The 20,546-nt window shown below is 37.7% G+C and overlaps 1 protein-coding gene across 7 annotated transcripts in view; it reads right to left on the bottom strand.

Annotated features, from left to right (window-relative positions):
* Window positions 1-20,546, bottom strand: part of NCOA7 (nuclear receptor coactivator 7) — a 157,020-nt gene that overhangs the window by 42,987 nt on the left and 93,487 nt on the right. For 5 of the 7 annotated variants that reach the window (XM_032274861.1, XM_032274858.1, XM_032274859.1 and 2 more), the window contains 6 exons: window positions 19,587-19,694; window positions 16,699-16,812; window positions 15,304-15,429; window positions 13,136-13,320; window positions 8,537-9,582; window positions 7,724-7,892 (listed from right to left, as the gene is read on the bottom strand). In XM_032274861.1, the coding sequence (XP_032130752.1) occupies window positions 7,724-7,892; window positions 8,537-9,582; window positions 13,136-13,320; window positions 15,304-15,429; window positions 16,699-16,812; window positions 19,587-19,694 (1,748 nt within the window). The remainder of the gene's footprint in view (window positions 1-7,723; window positions 7,893-8,536; window positions 9,583-13,135; window positions 13,321-15,303; window positions 15,430-16,698; window positions 16,813-19,586; window positions 19,695-20,546) is intronic. The other 2 variants (XM_032274864.1, XM_032274862.1) reach the window with 2 other exon arrangements.

The following is a 20,546-nucleotide window of genomic DNA, read 5'->3' on the forward strand; positions in this document are numbered from 1 at the left end:
TCAACAGGTAAAAAAGGGGCTGGGTGCAATGGCTCACGTCTGCAATCCCAGCACTTTGGGAGGCTGACGTAGGAGTTCACTTGAGGTCAGGAGTTGGAGACTAACCTGGCTAAAATGGTGACACTCTGTCTCTACTAAAATGCAAAAATTAGCCAGGCATGGTGGCAGGTGCCTGTAATTCCAGCTACTCCAGAGGGTGAGGCAGAATTGCTTGAAACCGGGAGGCTGAAGCTGCAGTGAGCTGAGATCGTGCCATTGTACTCCGGCCTGGGTGACAAGAGCAAAACGCCATCTCAAAAAAAAAAAAAAAGTGAAAAGGGAAATATATCCCAATTTGCATTTACTAAAAAATTTAAAGCCAACAGACTCAACTAAGATGTCTTTAACCATATCTATGGATACACAAGTAATCTCATACAATTAAAATGTAATTAGAGATAAAATAAAAATTAATTGTATGCTATTATACCAGTACCAGGAAAAATAATAGAGACTAGAAAATAAAACTAAGAAATTCTTAAAGAAGCCTATTTAGGAAATAAAAACTATGAGCTTAAGACTCTGTTCCAGACAGAGCTAAGAACTAAGTATGCAACATATTTAACTACAAAACACCTATTACTTGTTCATGGGACTAGCTTTCCATTGAATATCTTGAGGGAAATGTTGACTTAAAGAAAAGGTACCATTTCTTAAAAAGGGGCCTTGAGCTCTTGGTTCTGCTCTTTGGTCCAGGCAACCATGGAAAACTCTGGAGTGATGAACGATGTTACAGGAAATACTACTATTAGTCTCAGATTAGACTGTAAGACATACACACACGGCATAGATTATACGTTTTAAACTCACAGACACTTGTGTGAGCGCTTATATGTTACTCATTTTTATTGCGAAAGCACAAAAACCCCAAGTATTATAATGAGATAGTGAGACTTTGAATTTTGCTTGACATTACATAATAAATTATGATGCTTTCTAAAACAGAATCAATTTAACTTATACATGATGAGTTTATCCTAAATACATGTGCAAACATAAAACATACTGTTTATTGTGTAATAAATTAGTTTGCTGATCCTAATTAGCTACTTAGAGAAACAGCACTTTAGAATACTTTTTAACAAATAAATACATTATACATTTTTATATTAAGGTAAAAATAATTTTTTTGCGAGGGGAGATAGGGTCTCACTCTGTCATCAAGGCTGGAGTGCAGAGGCATGATTTTGGCTCACTGCAGACTCTTATATTTTGGGCTCAAGTGATCCTCCCACCTCAGCCTCTTGAGTAGCTGGGACTACAGGTGTGCACCACCATCCAGCTAATTTTTGTATTTTTTTGTAGAAATGTGATTTCACCATGTTGCCCAGGCTGGTCTTGAACTCCTGAGGTCAAGCAACCTGTCCACCTCGGCCTCCCATAGTGTTGTGATTACTGGCGTGAGCCACTACGTGCAGTCATGTAATCTTTTTATTAAAGGGATTAGACAGAATAAAAACTTTCAGGCCTCAATTGGCCTTACCTTATGTCAAACAAATGTTATATAAAAAGTACTCACTCACCTTTAAAATAAAACATTTTATACCTAAATTTGTTTCTTTATTCATTTACCAAATTAGATATAAAGAATCACAACACTTGGTGTTCCAAGCATCTGGGGAAAAGGATACTCTTATGCTGGTGGGTGTATATATGGCCACACACTTTCATGTGCAACACGTTTTTAAAACCTTAAACATATTCTTTGATTTCATAAGACTCCCTGAAAGATTTTACACAGACACTTAATGTAACACTGCTTATAATGGCCAAAAATTCAAAGGAACCTAATATCCAAAGTAAGTACACGATTAAATCAATCAGAAAACATAACGGTGGTGCTAACTGTATGGTTTATATATATAAAATAACACAGCATATGACATGGTTGAGATCTGTGGCCCTGCCATATTTCATGTTGAAATGTAATCCCTCAAGAACAGAAAATCAAACACTGCATGTTCTCACTTATAGGCGTGTGTTGAACAATGAGAAAACGTGGACACAGGGAGGGGAGCATCACATACTGGGGTCAGTTGAAGGGGTAGGGGAGGGACAGCAGGGGGTGGGGAGAGTGGGGAGGGATAACGTGGGGAGAAATGCCAGGTATAGATGATGGGGGGATGGAGGCAGCAAACCACCTTGCCATCTATGTACCTATGCAACAACCCTGCATGATCTGCACATGTACCCCATAACTAAAATACAATATATATATATAGTAAAAAATATCTCTATATAGTGTATGTATATATATATATAAATATATACAGTAAATATATATGTATACATAGCAAAATATATATATATATATAGTTAAAAAAAAAATAAAGAAACTAATCCCTAATGTTGGAGGTAAGGGTTGGTGAGAGGTGTTTGGGTCATGGGGGCAGGTTCCTCATCACTTGGTGCTGTCCTCGCTGTGGTGAGTTCTCCTGAGACCTGGTTGTTTAAAAGTGTGTAGCAACTCCCCCTTCCCCCACTCTCTCTCATTTCCACTCCTGCCATGTAACAGGCCTGCACGGTCTTTATCTTCTGCCTTGGTTTTGTAAGCTTCCTGAGGCTTTAATAGAAGCAGATGGCCAGCACTATGCTTCCTGTACAGCCTGCAGAACTGTGAACCAGTTAAACTTTTTTTTCCTAATAAATTCACCAGTTTCGAGTATTTCTTTATAGCAACCCAAGAATGGCCTAACACAGCATATGATGTGGAAAATGTACACAGCATATTAAGTGGAAAAAAGGCCGATTACAAAATAGATTCTTTCCCCATCTCCTTTTGACTTATCTGTATGTTCCAGTGTCACTAAAGTTATCTCAGCATAATTTTTTGAAGTTAAACAAAAATAAAAATGTAAACCCCATGAGCTTTCCCTCTCCTTTTGTCCCTTCCCCTCTCTTATTAGTTTACTTAGTATATAAGTCACACTAACCAGTTTAAAGAGTTTGGATTAAACATTTATGCATGGCTTGACAAACTCTACATAATTCCTGCTATTTAACGCCATTTCCATCTTATTTATTTTAAAAGCTGGATAAGATAGAATTAATTATTGTAAAACATTTCAGAGATTAAAAAGCCATAAATAATTGGAAAAAAGGGAACAGTTTTACATTAGACAAGAATTATTGGTTCTTTCTAATCAAGGACAATCTGTTAGCATTAAGAAAGGGAATGGGGAAAGACAGTTGTGGTTTTCAAAATGTAAAACAGTATCCAAACTCATGGAATATTAAGTCTCTACAAAGTACTAAGAACTATTTGCAGTCACTTTTCATAGATAGGGTCCCAGTCTTAGTTACCTAGAACTAGGTAAAAAAAAGTGCCTGCCAGGAAATATGCACTCAATAATTATTTTTTTCAAATGTGATATAATTACTTATTACTTACAGTGATCTATATTTTTTAATTTTTAAATATTTTAAACCATTTCCCACTTAGGAAAAAAAAGTACAGCTCGCTGCCAGTGCAGTATTCTTGGTGCAAATGGGAAATGGGTTAATACAGTTTAAATCAGTGTGTCTGGTTCAATTCAGCTCCTTCACTGCCAAGGGTCAAGGACTACTTCAGTTTTTCTGCCTTCTCCTTGTCTGTGATGATGAATGTGTAAGTTACCTTCTACAACAAACTTTCAACTTCATATTGTTCTTATTGATCTATTTTTTAAATTAAGAAATTATGGTACAAGGGGATAAAGTATCTCGTTCAAGGGCTGACACTTCTAGGGGTTCCCATTCACATCCGCCTGGTTCTGGGGCTCATTACTTCAGCCCAAGACTCCACACCTCTTCCAAGAGAGGGGACAGTAGTCAAATCTCTAAATTATTTACCTATGGTGGCTGACAATCCCACTTTCAGAATGCTACATAGGCCCGGGCCTAGTACTTAACCAGTGGTTCTCCATGTGAAGCAATTTTGTCCTCCATTTTGGCAGTGTCTGGAGATACTGTTTGTTAGCAGATAGCGGGAAGAGGCCATGGAGGTTGCTAAACATACCTACAATTCACACCCCTCCACCGCATAACAAACTATGTAGTCCAAAATGTCAATAATGTCAGGGTTGAGAAATTTTGTACTAGATGATTAAAATACGGTGGAACATTGTCCTTATGTTTAAACTAGCACCAGGAGTGAAAGCAGGAAGAGCCAGCATCTCCCAGGCTTGCTTTCTCCCCTCCCCTCCCCTCCCCTCTCTTCTCTCTCCCTCTCTCTCTCTCTTTCTCCCTCTCTTTTTTTCTTTCTGATGGAGTATCGCTCTGTCACCCAGGCTGGAGTGCAGTACTGTGATCTCGGCTCACTGCAATCTCTCCCTCCCAGGTTCAGGTGCTTCTCCTGCCTCAGCCTCCCAAGTAGCTGGGACTACAGATGCCCACCACCACACCGGGCTAATTTTTCTATTTTTGGTAGAGATGGGGTGTTACCATATTGGCCGGGCTGGTCTTGAACTCCTGACCTTGTGATCCACCTGCTTCAGCCTCCCAAAGTGCTGGCATTACAGGCCTGAGCCACTGTGCCCAGCCATCTCTCAGGTTTATAAGTGGCGTTTTGGAAACTGTAAATCTCCCCAGCACACCACTATTATCTTCAGCTATCTCAAGAGAAGTACCTGATTTTGCAAGCTGCAGTGGAGACGGGGGTACATAGGGTTGACAAGTATTTAATTCCCAGTGAACCTGAGTATGTTTCAAGTCGTAGTCTACAGGTGTGCAAGAAGAAACTTCTGGCTTTCCTGGATTCATGGAGGTCTCAGATCTACCAACTTCTACCAAGGTAAATAAAACTATTACGTATTTAGGTAGTTTTTAATTACTTCACATCTCTAATTTATAGTATCTAAAATTTAATAAGAATTGCTACAGAAAAAACACCCACCCAAAACAAAGGAGATTAACAGAGACTACGCAAGGTTTCCATCATTGCTGTCCTTACGACCCTCTGCCCCTGCCTGCCCCGCCCTCTCTGTGGTCTTATTTGGTAGAATATTCATTCAATGATGGAGTTGGGAAAGACATACGGTACATTGTAAACCAAGAAGGAGTGATTTGGTCATTAACTTTTTAGTAGTAATAACAATAAAGGAAAAGGTAAGTATTTTTAAAAAGTATTAGGAACAATAGAGAGAAATAGTGAAACAAACATTTGTGAAGTTCACCATCAAAATTTAATGTTCCTGTGACAAGTTGCTTCAAAGTAGTGGATAAGTCAGAGAGACCTGCCTAAACAAAACAAGTTGTCATATCTATAAGGTCTATGAAAAGGACACTGTAACCCACTCCTAGGGTGGCTTCACTCTGCAACTGAAACTCTAATGGATGGATGGATCTATTAGACAAAAAGGCAAGCAGAAACATTCAGTTTGCTGTAGTGAGGGAATCCAGAAATTATAACTGAAGTGACAAAAGCTGTGCATGCCACTTCTTAGCTCCCACTTAAGGACTTCAGTTGAGCCTTAAGTCCTGAAGATTTCCATGAATTAGAAACAAAAATAAACACTTCATATTATGGAGGTCTGAATGAGAATTAACCATAGGACTGATTCATCTTCCCCCAACTTAAACTAAAATGTGGATTCCCCCAACTTAAACTAAAATGTAGACATGGAAATACATGAAGCAGTAATTGCCACAAAAAAATTTCCTAACATCTACACAAAAAATCTATTATTAACACAGTATAATATAATGTGTCCAAGAAAATCATAATTGATTCATAATTGGTTCAAGAAAGAAAACTAAGTATTTCAGGTTATTTGCTACCCAGAGATAAACAAGTAATGGACACTATACAATACAATATAATAGAATCCCACAAGTGACCTACTTTTAAAAGCTCACAAAAACCATTTGAAGTGGTACAAGAAGTCAAAGAGAAGAATTATTTTAGCATTAAAGTTTTTTTTTCCATTTAAAACCAACAGTAAAATAATTACATGTGTGGGATTGCTTCAATTATTCTACAAGAGTCCTTGGTGCGGATAGTCCCATTAAAGATAACACAATTGAAAAAAAACACAATTTTCTTATATTATAAACAATACATTTTCCCAGAGAAAAAGTGATATATATGATAGGTAATTTTTTCTGATAGATGATGCAAGTCCACACAATCCACAATGTGACTGAAAGTTTCAGCGCTTTGTTTTCCTCACCTAGAAATACAAAAACGGGCCTAAATCTCTTAGGTATTATTCAGCTGTGAAATTCTAATTCTAGGACTCCAGTTTTAACAGAGCTTCAGAAATCTTCACTGCTTCTATTGAATATTTAAAAATAATACAACAAAAGACACACATTTTCTCCCCATTTTCCTCGATATCCCTAAAGTTTCTAGGAGATACTGTGGAGGCTGCAGGTACAGGTGAAGGAATATACTACATAAATGCGAAACAAGTTATGTTTAATGTTTGTGTTAACGTGGTTTGTGTCTAAGACAGGGAAAAACTATTAGCAAATTCATTAACAAAAAGCCTATTATTTTTCACATTAAAATATAATTTATTAAAATAAGACAACTCTCCTGATGAGAATTATCATTGTAGGTAATAATCAGCCAGAAGGTGCACCTGTGCTTAGAATTTAACTTTGTTTACTGAGAATTCATGCTAGGAAGCTTGCTGAGTGTATTTGCTCTTGGCAGGTGTGTTTAGCCAAAAGGTCTGCCTAGATGAAGATGCATGGTTCTAACAGTGTTGAAAACAAATTGCAAGGACTTTATAAATACATTTTTATTCTACCACATATATAAAAGAAAAGCATTTAATTGTTTTCTAAAAAGAATATTCCCTAATTATTTTTATTATAAAGACATCCTCAGTGATACACTGTTGAAGAATTCCTATGCTGCTATCCCTCCTATGCTAGACCGCCACATAACCAATAAGATATCTTCTTTGATGATTTAAAAATGTACTTTTTTTCTAGGGGTATACAGCCTCTTGAACCTATCCAGAGTATCACATTTCTTATGCTGCTGAGCTACAGATATTTCCTCCATGAGGCCAACAAATCTTTCATTCCCTAGAATTGTAAGCACTTGAAAAATTATAATCCTGCCTCTTTATTGCACTTAAGAGGCGTTTGGATCTGCTCCATGGTATTCCTTTATCCTCAATGGAAGAGCACTTCTAATTACTGGCACTTGAGAATATCAAATTCTTCTTTCATTTAAAAATCAACTGGGTAGAAAGTTATGAAAGCAGTTCAGGACATAGTATCTATGATAACTCCATATTTGCTATATTAAAACCACCCTTTAGCAGAAAGCCACTTTAAATAATATCCTTTGGGAGGTTGAGGCAGGCGGATCACCTGAGGTTGGGAGTTCAAGACCAGCCTGACCAACATGGAGAAACCCTGCCTCTACTAAAAATTACGGGCATGGTGGTGCATGCCAGTAACCCCTGCTAACTTGGGAGTCTGAGGCAGAAGAATCACTTGAACCTCAGAAGCGGAGGTTGTTGTAAGCAGAGATCACACCACTGCACTCCAGCCTGGGCAACAAGAGTGAAACTCTATCTCAAACAAACAAACAAACAAATAAATAAATAAATTCCTTCTAGAATTCTAAAATCTACAATTCAGAGAAAGCTTTTATTCAAGAAGAAAAGTATTTTAAGATAAAGAATCTCAAAATGCAATCCAAATCTAACAAACCCACAGGCTTTCCATCGCAGCCCATACTCACCTCTCCCGGGGAACAGCAAACCAGTACTCTGGCTGCTTTCTTCGTTTGCCGTACTGCTGGACCATGGCTGCAGTGTGAGTGGCAAAGGATTTTCTCATTGGTTTTCCCACTTTGATGCACAGGAACATGGGTGGGGTCTTGCTTTTTTCTTCTTTTGAAGGAAGTATATCTGAATCACACATGAAACAACTCTTCCTCAATACTGACAATATTGGTAATAGCAGAACTTTTCAACTTAAAATGAATAGTGATCCTCTCTTGTTCAAAACATTGCAGAAACATACTAAAACTACATACTATCAGGACTAATACATTTTTCAAGTCTTCTTTAGCACAAAAAGACAAAGCCTTGGCTGTTTCACACTGAGTTACATCCCATGAGTTGCTACATACTAAGTATAAAAACCAACAGAATAGCAAACAATGGAGAATTGGGACAATTCACAGGAATACATATTAATGAATGCTACTGAGAACCCAATTATAACATAATGCAATTTAGTTTAGAATTGAGATCTCTTCAGAAACTATTTAAAGTCCTCTAGATTTAGAAAATAATGGTAAAAAAGAAAAATAACTTGAAAGATTAAAAGTATACTACTTTTGAAGTAGGTATCTAGAGATATGTCATAGCTCAAGTTCCAAAATAGATATCTTGTAAATGTTCTCCCCAAATATTTTTATCAGCAAAGATAAACTCTGTTGAGAAAACATTGTTTTCAAATAACTGTACTAACTTGAGTATTACACGTACAAATTTTAGAAACACAATCATGCAACAGAATATAAAGGCATTAAAGAAAAACAACTTACCTTCAATGGGTACCTGAATTCTCTTTAACAGCCACAACTGAACTTCAGATTTATTATCCATTTGTGCACCTTGACAGCTGTTGTCCAGGGTAGATTTCAAAGAGGAGTCTAGAGCCTCTTTAATCACATTTTCTTCTGTAGAAGAGTTTAGTTTTACCAAGAGGGGCTCTCTCTCTTTCACCCAGGTCTTATCTGGCTCTTTATTACCCTCAGTTAGGAGATCACCTGCCTGAGAAAGAGAACTACTAAGGGTAATATCTATTCCCCCTGGTTCAATGCTTTTTCCATCACTTAATTCTGTTTTCTGCATATTTTCAGTTACCTGTGACCCTTCTTTGTTTTTATTTAGGTAATATTCAATGAGTTTAACTTTATCTAGATCTTCATGTATGTTCAGTGTGTTTTCTACTTGGCTTTCTGGTGAACCAGACTGCTTGTCCACTTCTGGCATTATATCTTGCTTCTCACAGGTTTCTAAATCTAGTGCTCCCTTCAGTTCAACATCATTCTCTGTTCCCAAAAAGTGTAGGGCAGACTGCACCTGCATTTCCATGGCAGAATTGTTAATTTGTGACTCAGCCTTCTTTCGTTCCTCTGGGTCAAGAGAAAGGCACTCCTTCAAGGTGTCTTTTTTGTCCATTCCACCATCAGTATGAGAAGAAAGTTCTTCCAAGTCAACAAAGTCCTCATCTTCCCCTAGAAAGGAGTTTTCTTTGGCTGTAGATTCAAATGCAGCAGAAGTGTCGGAAGGCTCCTTGCTGAGCTTAGTCACTGTGGGAGAGCTACTGGATGTCTCCCTAGAGGATTCTAGTTTCTTTAATTTCTCTGACACAGAGCCACCTGAGGGCTTTGTAGGTGTATGTTCTGTGGACTTCTCCAAAGGTCCTGTTGGTCTAGAATCCAAAGTCATGCTTCTCTCTCCATTCTGTTGTCGTTTTTCCTTGTTGATAGATTTGAACTTACTGAATGGGTTGATATCCTTTTCTGATGCCAGGTCTTCCCATTCTCCAGGCCTGTACAGAGGACAAAGATCCTGAGGTAGGTCACTGTTGGGGGAGAAATGGTGGGTGCACATGGAATGTTAAAAATAAAATCAAAAACAAAATGGAGGAAAGGCATAAAACAAAACAGAAATCCAACCAAAAATCAACACATAAATATGCCACAACTTAAATCTGTTTAAATGATTTCAGAATAAAAAAAATAAAATCAAGAAATTGATTTCAAAATGAAACATAAGTCAACTAAAGGAAACGGTGAAAGAATGAACCATGAGAGATGGATGTCCTACTGGAAGCACGTGATGGATTTGGAAGTTATACGTGAACATGAAGATGTCACCCATAAGAATTCTAAATATGAAATAATGTTTTGACTTTCATGAAGGAAAGGATAAAGGGGAGGAAATATTTTAGTACCAATGTCTAAAATTCCTTAAATATGCAACTTTTCCTTTTTATAAAATAGTATAGAAAACAACTACATTAATTTTGAAAGGCTCACTGACTTAGTAGCTACTCAGCTGCTTCATATAAATTTACTGACCTTGAACTCTGATTCTGGGTTTCATGGCTTAGGATCTGATGCTTCTAATCACCGATAGCCCTCTACTCCCAAAGGAGATGGAAGAGGATACTTTCACTATTATTGTGGGTATATGGCAGTTGCTCCTCCATTTTATAATTTAAAAATGTATAGAAAAGTGAATCTTACCACAAAAGCTCTTATGTATAATACTTACATTTCTTAAGTAAACATTTCTTTGATTTTATAACAATATTGCTTTACTTTATAGCAATGGTGCAGCTCGTTTATCAGCTAAAACATATTATCCTGGGATGCAATCAATTATTTTTCCTCAGTAACAGATGCTTTACTACCCAGATTGAAATTACATAAAAATATTGATTAAACATGTTCTCCCAAGTGTAAAATAAATGATCAAGAAATATACTTTAAAAAATATGACTAGAGAGCAGCACATGCCTATGTAACAAACCTGCACATCCTTCACATGTACCCCTGAACTTTAAATAAAAGTTGGAAATAAATAAAAATAGTAATAATTTAAAATATATGTAAGAAAAAGATATGCTAGGAAATATCTTGAGTAAGTAAACCCATCCACTTACCACTACTATTGGTAGTGCCATTACTGGGTTGAAATGCAGAGATATAAAAACACTTTTAAAGAATAACATTTCAATTTCAGAAATAATAATATTTTCTAAAAAGGAGATCATCTTGAGATAAACCTTTTCTGCTATTTTGGTTTTGAAATAAGTGGTTATGACAATAAAGCAACAAAGTACCAGGAAGTTCTGAAGATTCAAAGGACTGTCTCCCCAAAGTGATTTTATAAATCATCTGCATGAAAGGTTCATGCTTTTTCCAACAGAAAATAAAAGCCTACATAACTGTTTGGCTCCAACAAATGCTTTAAAAAACCATCATAATTTATAATTCATTTCAATTTAATAAGCATTCATTGAGCCCCTAAGTGCTATACTCTGAAATACAATTGTGAGAGAATCTCTGTTCTGCAGGAACTTGCATACACAAAATGTTCTACCCAACACTAGCAACCCAGGAGATGTTAAAAATGCTTTCATCCTAGAAATGTAGCATAATCTCCCTATTGGAATTCAAAACTTAATTTGGCATATTAAAGGCTGCATGAAGTCCTGCAACAAAGAAACCCAACTTTCCACATACTTGATTAATAACCAAAACTTTCTTCCCTAAACATCCAAGCCCCTTCTCCATCTAGCTCGACCCCCACACAAATACCTTCAACTGCACTCTAATTAGCTTTCTAGATTACCTTGTCTACCCCTTTCTTCTTTCTCTGAATCCAAACTGCCAATTCTCTATTTGAGATTAATTTCAACATCTGCTGTTTCTGCAGTGCAACTGCCAAGCACTTTGCATCAAAGTACATAATGATGCCAACTAGCTATTTTGTTAATTAATGCTTTCTAGACTTAACCAGGTACCTAATGATGATCAATAATCCTATCAGTTGTTCCGTTCCTACTTGCTGTGACAGCTGGAGCTATAAAATGTCCTACGCTTTCTCTCTATCTCTAACACACCCCCCATGAAGGTGAGGATGTAGGGGTTTTACCCCATCCACTTTTAAAAACTATTGCACATTGCCACTGGATAATTTGCACTTATTGTTTTATCATTAAACTTTTGGTAATAATGACATTTTAAGTAATTTTTAACTTTTAAACAATTTGTGAAATTCTGAAGACAATACAAAGTTCATTTCACACTGATTCTCACACATTCTTGTTCATTAGACTAGATATCCTTTATATACCTGCATCCAAGGCAGGAATCAATGTGCAAACCTGAAATAATTTCAACAAATTAGGAGCCAATTCTTAACTCTGCTCTTTTCCTGTAATCATGGTGTTATCCCTTTTAATCTAGATCATTAAACATAATCTCACATTGAGATTAATTTTTATATAAAGATGTATCTTCTATCATTCAAGAGAATACATAATATCCTAGGCTGAAGATGTGCAATGGTATTACTTCATTAGGAGCTATATTTCAGTAAGGAATGCCCCTATTTGTTTGGCCACCCATTTAGATACTTTGGGTAGCAAAAGTTGGAAACTACTTTAGTGTCCATGCTCATCAGTGGCTTGGGATTGGAGAAGGGCTGAGTGGATCAGATTCTAATGACTGTAGGAGTCCAGGGGAATCTCCTGGCATAAACCCCCAGGGATTTTGTGTCTGGGTTAGCTCCCCAGTAACCATTTTTTTTTTTCATATGAGCCCCAAGGGCTAGTTTCCGTTTGTACTCTTAGGACCTACTGCTTTGGCTGTACCTTCCCATCACTGAAGGTTTTTAAAGATTTTTACTGCTGGTTTTTGTAGAGAAACAGACACACTAGAGCAAAAGGATAGTAAAAATCAGATTATCTGTATAAGTTAATTGATTCTCTGAGCTCTTTCTTAACTCTTTTTTCCTGGGGAGCTTCCCTTTCTTTTTTTTACAATAAATCAAGCATAAGGCAAAAGTTATCAGGAGTGAAGTTATATTCATCTATATCTGAGAGAAAAAGCAAACGGGTGTTACTCCCTCTTAACAGCATGTGAAGGCAGCTACTACTACACTGTCCACCCAAACCTCTCTCCAAGCAGGACTGAGGGAGGACATGAGGCAGGGAGACTGCCTTTCTATAAGTTAAATAAAGACAAACATAACTCTCCTTAATTAAACCCAGAAGAAAACATTATTCTCTTATTGGTAATTGGATAAACTTCTTTCAGAGAAATGCCATTTCTTCACAATTTCATTAAGAACATGCACTGCTTTTTAGAAAAATAAGCCAAACAAATACTATTTTTACATGCTGCTTTGTTTTTCTCCTTTAATCTTTACATGTTCAACTTTTCCCATCACTGACTTTATGCTTTTCATTTCTTCTCATTTTTCTCATTGTCTTCAGTGCACAAATCTTCCACCTTCGAAATCCCTTCTACACAATCCCTCAATCATGCAAATGCTCTCATTTTTAAGCTACGTTTAATTCTCTCAACACCCCTTTCATCCTGGTAAACAAAGAAATGTCTTACGATGGCAAGGCATCTTTGATCTTCATGTGAGAAATGTCGTTGTAGAGCGCAATGGAAACAACCTCTTCCATGGGGCATATGAGGCCATACTCCTCACACCCATTTTCAATAACCAGAGGATCGGACTTATGAGGGTCAAACATGATGTTGTTAGGAGTGACAATCATGACACCGCCAACCACACCCTGCAGGAGAAAGCAACAGGACAGAATCACTTCAGGCAGAAATGCTTTCAATAATAACCACAGAAGCTTTAAGTAACTCACACTGCCATTCCATGGACTTTGTGAACTACAGTATACTATGTGACGATTACATCCCCACCGTGAGGACCAGAAAAACAGGCTGAAGAAATGCAATGCTGGGTGGTGAGGCAGAGAAAACGGATGTGGCTCACTAAGGCAATCGACTGAGCCTGGTTCTAGCACACCTGCTGCAACAGCACAGTTCTGGAGTGATCCCAGTTCTCACATGCATGTCTCAGACTTCCTAGATTTTCTAGTTTCTCTGTCTGCAAAATGGGATGGGCAGTCCGAGTGCCATAAAAGACAATGAAATCTGTCATTTGTGACAACATGGATGAACCTGGAGAACATTATGTTAAATGACATAAGCCAAATACACAAAGATAAACACTGCATGATATCATTCATATATGAAATCTAAAAAACCTGATCTCATATAAGTAGAGAGTAGAATGCTAATGACCAAGAGGTGTGGGTGAGCCAGGTGTGGTGGCTCACACCTGTAATCCCAGCACTTTGGGAGGCAAGGCAGATAATAGATCACCTGAGGTCAGGAGTCCGAGACTAGCCTGGTCAAAATGGTGAAACCCTGTCTCAACTAAAAATATAAAATTAGCTCGGTGTGGTGGCACATGCTTGTAGTCTCAGCTACTCAGGAGGCAGAGAGAGGAGAATAACTTGAACCCAGGAGGCAAAGGCTGCAGTGAGCAGAGATCTTGCCATTGTACTCCAGGCTGGGTGACAAGAGTGAAACTCCATCTCAAAAAAAAAAAAAAAAAAAAAATAGGTGTGGGTGGTTAGGGGAAGGATGGGGAGATAGATGTTGGTCAAAGGACATTTACTTATAGTTAGATAGGAGGAATAATAAAATGTCCAGAATAGGCAACTACAGAAAGACTCAAAGTAGGTAACAGATTGCCTCATGGAGATGGGGGTGGCAGGTAAAGGGAAAGGATAGGGTGGGGGAGTATGAAATGGGAAATAACTAACGGTTACGGAGTTTCTTTTTTGGGTAATAAAGATGTTTTAAAATGGATTGTGGTGATGGTTGCACCACTGTGTAATCACTGGATTTTACACTCTAATCGAGTGAACTGTATATTACGTGAGTCACATCTTAATAAAGCTGTTTTTTAAAAAAGTTTATGTCAAGCATTATTTATTCTTATTTGCAAAAGTTATAAGTGCACATCAATAACACATTTTTCCTATTATCTAAAACTAGTATGAAGTCTGCTATGACCATAGGAATTCACTGGTTATCAAGATAGTCCCTTCTCCAGAGGCTCACTAAAAGTTGAATTTGCTCTTTGTGAAAACAAAAAAACAAAAAGACACACAAAAGAATCAACCAACAACTAAAGCACTAAAAACAGGATGCAGCAGATGTTAATACTAATGTCATCAACAGCAAACACAGGTTGAGAGCTTACTATTTTCCAGATTAGGTGCTAAATTCTTTATGTAAATTATCACTTTTCCTTACCATACTCTATTAGTTAAAATTTTTTATTGTTCCTATTCTATGCATGAGAAAAATGGAAGCTTAAGACATGTAAATACCCTGCTCCCGGTCTCAGAGTTACTGGATGGTAGAGTTGGAATTTAAATTCAGTGAATCTGCCTCTAGCATATGCTGTTATATGTATACTACACTGTCTCCCTAACAATTCATAGGCCCAAACTAAAAGATAAAACAATAAATCCAAGGTCACAAAGAATCACATTTCCACTCAGTGATTACAATTCCCTCAATAAGTAAAATGCAGGCATCCAAAAGAGAAACACTAATTAATTCTTGTCAAATCTAAAATAGATACTTTGGGTAAGATCTTTTAATGTAACCTCTGTGCCAGTGATTTATAACCTTGTTTAGTTTTTCATAGATTTCAAGGAAAGGAAACAAATTACATTGCCATATACCTTTCCATCGGTGAAGTATCGACAATTCATTTTTAAAAATTTCACCACACCTGGCTCGTCTTCTTCAGAAGTAGATGATAACACTCTTTCAATGGGTTTTAAGGCCTTTCGTGCTAAGTCAGCATCCTTGTAAAAGGAAAAAAATTTCAAAAGCAAATAAAAGCACTTTTTCAAACAAATTATGTGTATCAATCAAGCCATATAAATTCCCTGTGAGTATACTATTTTTATTTAAGTAGCACATTAATAAGGCAAACGTCCTTTGTCCTTCAAAAATATCACAAATGTAATAACAGGTATCTAAATCAAACTAAGTTTTTTTTTTTTTTTTTTTAAAGCAATGACACATGTATGAACCCATAAAACTTGCTCATGAAATGTCTTTAGAAACTAACCTAAATGGGCCAGGCATGGTGGCTCAGACCTATAATCCCAGCACTTTGGGAGGCTGAGGTCAGGAGTCTGACACCAGCCTGACTAACATAGTGAAACCCCATCTCTACTAAAAATACAAAAATTAGCCAGGCATAGTGGCAGGCACTTGTAATCCCAGCTACTTGGGAGGCTGAGGCAGGAGAATTGCTTGAACCCGGGAGGCAGAGGTTGCAGTGAGCCAAGATTGTGCCATTGCACTCCAGCCTGGGTGACAGAGCAAGAGTCTGTCTCAACAAAAAAAGGAAGGGAGGAAGGGAGGGAGGGAGGGAGGGAAGGAAGGGAGGGAGGGAGGGAGGGCGGGAAGGAAGGGAGGGAAGGAAGGAGGGAGGGAGGAAGGAAGGAAACCTAAATGGAAAAATTCTTATTACACTCATGATTCAATTTCTTTTATTTTTTTTTTAAATAAAGGAAGAATACAAATAAACTATCCATGTCATTGGGAATTTAACTTAATACTTTTACAAAAGGCATGCATTTTTACCTTTTTTTTTTTTTTTTTTTTGAGACAGGGTTTCAATCTGTCACCCAGGCTAGAGTGCAGTGGTATAATCATGGCTCACCACAGCCTCAACATCCCAGGCTCAAGTGATCCTCCTACCTCAGCCTCCTGAGTAGCCAGGACTACAGGTGTGAGCTACCATGTCTGGGTAATTTTTAAAATATTTTGAGTCACTATATTGCCCAGGCTAGTCTCAAACTCCCGGGGTTAAGGTAATCCTCCTGCCTGAGCCTCTCAGAGTGCTGGGACTACAGGTGTGAGCCACCATGTTTGACCATTTTTGCATTTGAAACCTTAAATGTGAATAAATTTCCCTTGGAGAGGATGCATTCTCCAATTACCTAATCTCAACCATCTAGGGAGAATTTCAGATGTAATGTTGTGAAAAATAACATGCTGAATTCTACAACTCACAAAAAATCTCTTTAATAAAAATGAACTTCACTGCATAATATACATACAGGCAGTTTATCATATTCTGCATCTGATGATGAAGGAGAGACAGTAGCACCAGGACTGGATGATGACAACCTTAAGGTACTGGAAGGAGAGTTGGCATCTGGCACAAAAAGGACCTGAGAATGGGAGAGAAGAGATGGGTGAGTACCAGGAACCAGGCAAACCACCAGTCAGTGTTTAGAGAAGTTTTCTCTGTACAGTATCTTGTTCAGTGCATGATTACGACCTAGGTTGCTTTCAAAGAACTCATAAGCAACTTATGGTGTTTTAGACTAATCCATGAAATGATACTCAGCATATGAATACATGTAGTACAAAGGGTACAAAACATGCCTGTAGACATTGCAAGAACTCAAAAAGAAAGGGAAAGCAAGGCCAGGAGCGGTGGCTCACGCCTGTAATCCCAACACTTTGGAAGGCTAAGGTAGGCGGATCACCTGAGGTCAAGAGTGAGACCAGCCTGGCCAACATGGTAAAACCTCGTCTCTACTAAAAATACAAAAAAAAAAAAAAATTAGCTGGGTGTGGTGGCGTGCGCCTGTAGTCCCAGCTACTCGGGGAGGCTGAGGTAGAAGAATCACTTGAACCCAGGAGGCAGAGGTTGCAGTGAGCCAAGATTGTGGCACTGCACTGCAGTCTGGGCAGCAGAGGGAGACTCCATCTCAAAGCAAAGAGAGAAAGAAGGAAGGAAGTTAGGAAGGGAGGGAGCAAGGGAGGGAAAAGAAAAGGAGAGAGCAGTGGAGGGGAGGAAAGAAAAGAGAAAAAGAAAAAGAAAAAGAAAGGGAGAGCAAGGTGAGTGAGTAAGTATTCTGGGAAGGCCAAGAGAAGCAAGTGGGTCCAAGTGAAGCCTTGAAGAATAAGTAGAGATTGGATAGGAGAGAGGGGAGAGCCCTCCACGGTAGGGGACTAATAGTATAAGGGAAATGAGGAGAGAGAAGCATGGCTTTTAAACTTAATATCTGTGCCAGGTAGAAATAGAACAAACCCAGCTTGCTAACTCCAAGCAGGCTCTGGGTTCTAAAGTAGTATGGTCCTTATATGATAAATTATATAAATTAATACCAATACAATGATCCCAGTATTTTCTTTTCCATCAGTGTCTGGGTTAAGTAAAACTAAAAATACCACCCAGAATTACACAGAATAGCAACCTTCTGCAAAATACTCTGGTTCTCAAAACATTATTACAATCCTGTCATTCAACACTCTTTTAATGAGACATGCTACATTGTGGCACGTATCAAATATAATCTTTTGTTTGTTTTTGAGATGGAGTTTTACTCCTATTGCCCAGGCTGGAGTGCAGTGGTGCAATCTCAGCTCACTGCAACCTCCACCTCCCACATTCAAGAATCCTCCTGCCTCAGCCTCCCAAGTAGCTGGGATTACAAGTGCCTGTCAGCAAGTCTGGCTACTTTTTGCATTTTTAATAGAAATGAGATTTCATCATGTTGGTCAGGTGGTCTTGAACTCCTGACCTCAAGCGATCCGCCTGTCTCGGCCTCCAAAGTGCTGGGATTATGGGCATGAGCCACTGTGCCCAGCCACGTAAAATCTTGAAATGACAACTTTTAATGTTATAAAACAATTCAGAGCTAATCATATAACAACTGATAACTGATCAATATTGTTATTCACTGTCTCCTATCTTTGCAGTCATTTCTGTTTTATTTAAACCTCACTTCAATCTAGAAAATATTTGAGACAACAATAAAAAACACATTAAAATAAAAGTGAAAATAAAAGTCAAGGGGATGTAAGATGAAGACTGATTACTACTAAAAATATGTGCTCCAAAACTACTAGCCACTCATTAAGAAGTGGGCCATAAATCTGACTTTGAGTTTCCATATAATTAATGCAAAGAGATAATATCATTAGTTAGCAGAATTCAATTTCTATAAGATAAAAATGAGCCAGTTCCTCAGGAGTACAAGTACTCTCCTATGGAATCTCATACAAAGGAAGATCCTAGACATTTATCCTCTATGATGCAGTAACAATAAACACAAGAACCAGTTTTGGAGGATTGCTCTAACATCTTCAATATGGCTCAATGGTAAACGTCAAAGTTTAGAGTTCTGTGAAAAGCAATTTACAAAGGACCAAAATTTTGTGGTCTTGTTATACAACTCTTATTTATTTTATATAGCTAAACTACAGTAATGAATGGATGGCATTTTTTTTCCAAGCAATTCTCCACCAATATTAATTTTTTTTTTTTGCATATGAACTCTTATAAGTATTAGGCAACATAGATTGCGATTCAATTGTCTGAACATTCCAAATGTCGAATCTAAGGAGTAATTCCTGTGCTTAAACAGTTGACTGCTCTGTAGAGGGAGGTGAGCAGCAGCCAGAACATGTGCTACCTCAACATGGAAATGCGACTGGATCGCAGGCAGGGGTGAAAGTTTCCTACTGCCTTCAGAAAATAATTTTGTGTTTGCTCCAACACATAGGCAAATGAGGATTTGAGGTCTTAAAAGTTCTTAGCCATACAGCAATGCTGTTATGTTAGTCTAGAAAAAAGATTTTAAACATGTGTAGCCAGGGTATCTTGTGAATATGAAAAGATCATAAAGTTGAGCTGGATGCAGTGGCTCACGTCCATAATCCCAGCTACTTGGGAGGCTGAGGTGGGAGGATTCCTTCAGCCCAGGGGATTGAGGCTGCAGTGAGCCATGATGGTGTCACTGCACTCCAGCCTGGGCAACAGAGTGAGACACTGTCTCAAAAAATAAATAAACAAAAATAAGGGAGAGAATATATTGAACCAAAGCACATTATCACTTATGATAATCCCCTGACAAACAACAGTGAGGCACTGAAAATGGCAATAAAAGATAAATGCAGATTTTCTAGAGCTATATCCAATGAGTATAATTACCTGGCCTGGAACAATAGTATGTGTGAAAAGTTTATTCAGTTCCACCAGTTTATTGGGAGTGATGTTAAATTTCAGTGCTATGGAGTTTATGGTGTCCTGGCTTCCAGCCTAGAATAATCAAACAAATAAGAGTCAATAAATAAAGCAAAAAATTAATTTTGATAGATACTATTATCTGCAATATGAATAAATGATTAATAGTTTCATCAAGATAGACTATAAGAAAGAGTAGATATGCTGTCAATTCTTAATAAAGTCATTTTATGCAAAGTCTTAAGCGCAATTTATTTCTGGGCATCCTCATTTTCAAAATTCACTATCAACTAATAGATTTCTAATTTTACTTTAATGCAACTTAGGTGTATGAAGCAAAGGCCCATAAACTATAATAAAGACTAAAACAAGAAAAGAAATACAATATACACACAGTCCCTACACTCAGGGGAAATGGGGCCAGTTTCTCTCTTGTGATATTCTGTCTATTTGCATGACATTTTCCTATACTATAAACTGCTGATTTGTGTGGCAAAATGTTTTCTCCTGGGCTCAGCACACTGCTTGATACATGGAGGGTACACAAAAAGTTGATGAATGAATACTGTGAAAGCAAGGAAATAAAAAAGAAATTCAGATCCACTACCAATAATTGTTCAAGATCATTAAAACCACAATTTTTTATGGTCAAATTAGTGTTATTCTCTAAATCTATGAAACTTGGAACATACATCCCAGGTGTACACTTTTCTTTCCTTCTATAGTAGAGGAACAGAAATAGAGGACTAGTGAGAAGATGAGAAACTTCATAGGAAAACAGCTCTTCCCAGAAAAAAAGTTGGCTCCCTGATGTCATGTCAACATCCCAGGACAGACTCCTTGACTAGAGTTGCCAGATAGACTTGCTAGTGGGAGGTCACGCTGATGAAAGTCACTGAGAAGTTCCCATTGATAGCTCTGGGTCAA

This window comes from Sapajus apella, unplaced genomic scaffold (genome assembly GCF_009761245.1).
Source record: "Sapajus apella isolate SASKATOON/1434 unplaced genomic scaffold, GSC_monkey_1.0 scaffold6, whole genome shotgun sequence".
NCBI classification, from domain to species: Eukaryota; Metazoa; Chordata; class Mammalia; order Primates; family Cebidae; genus Sapajus; species Sapajus apella.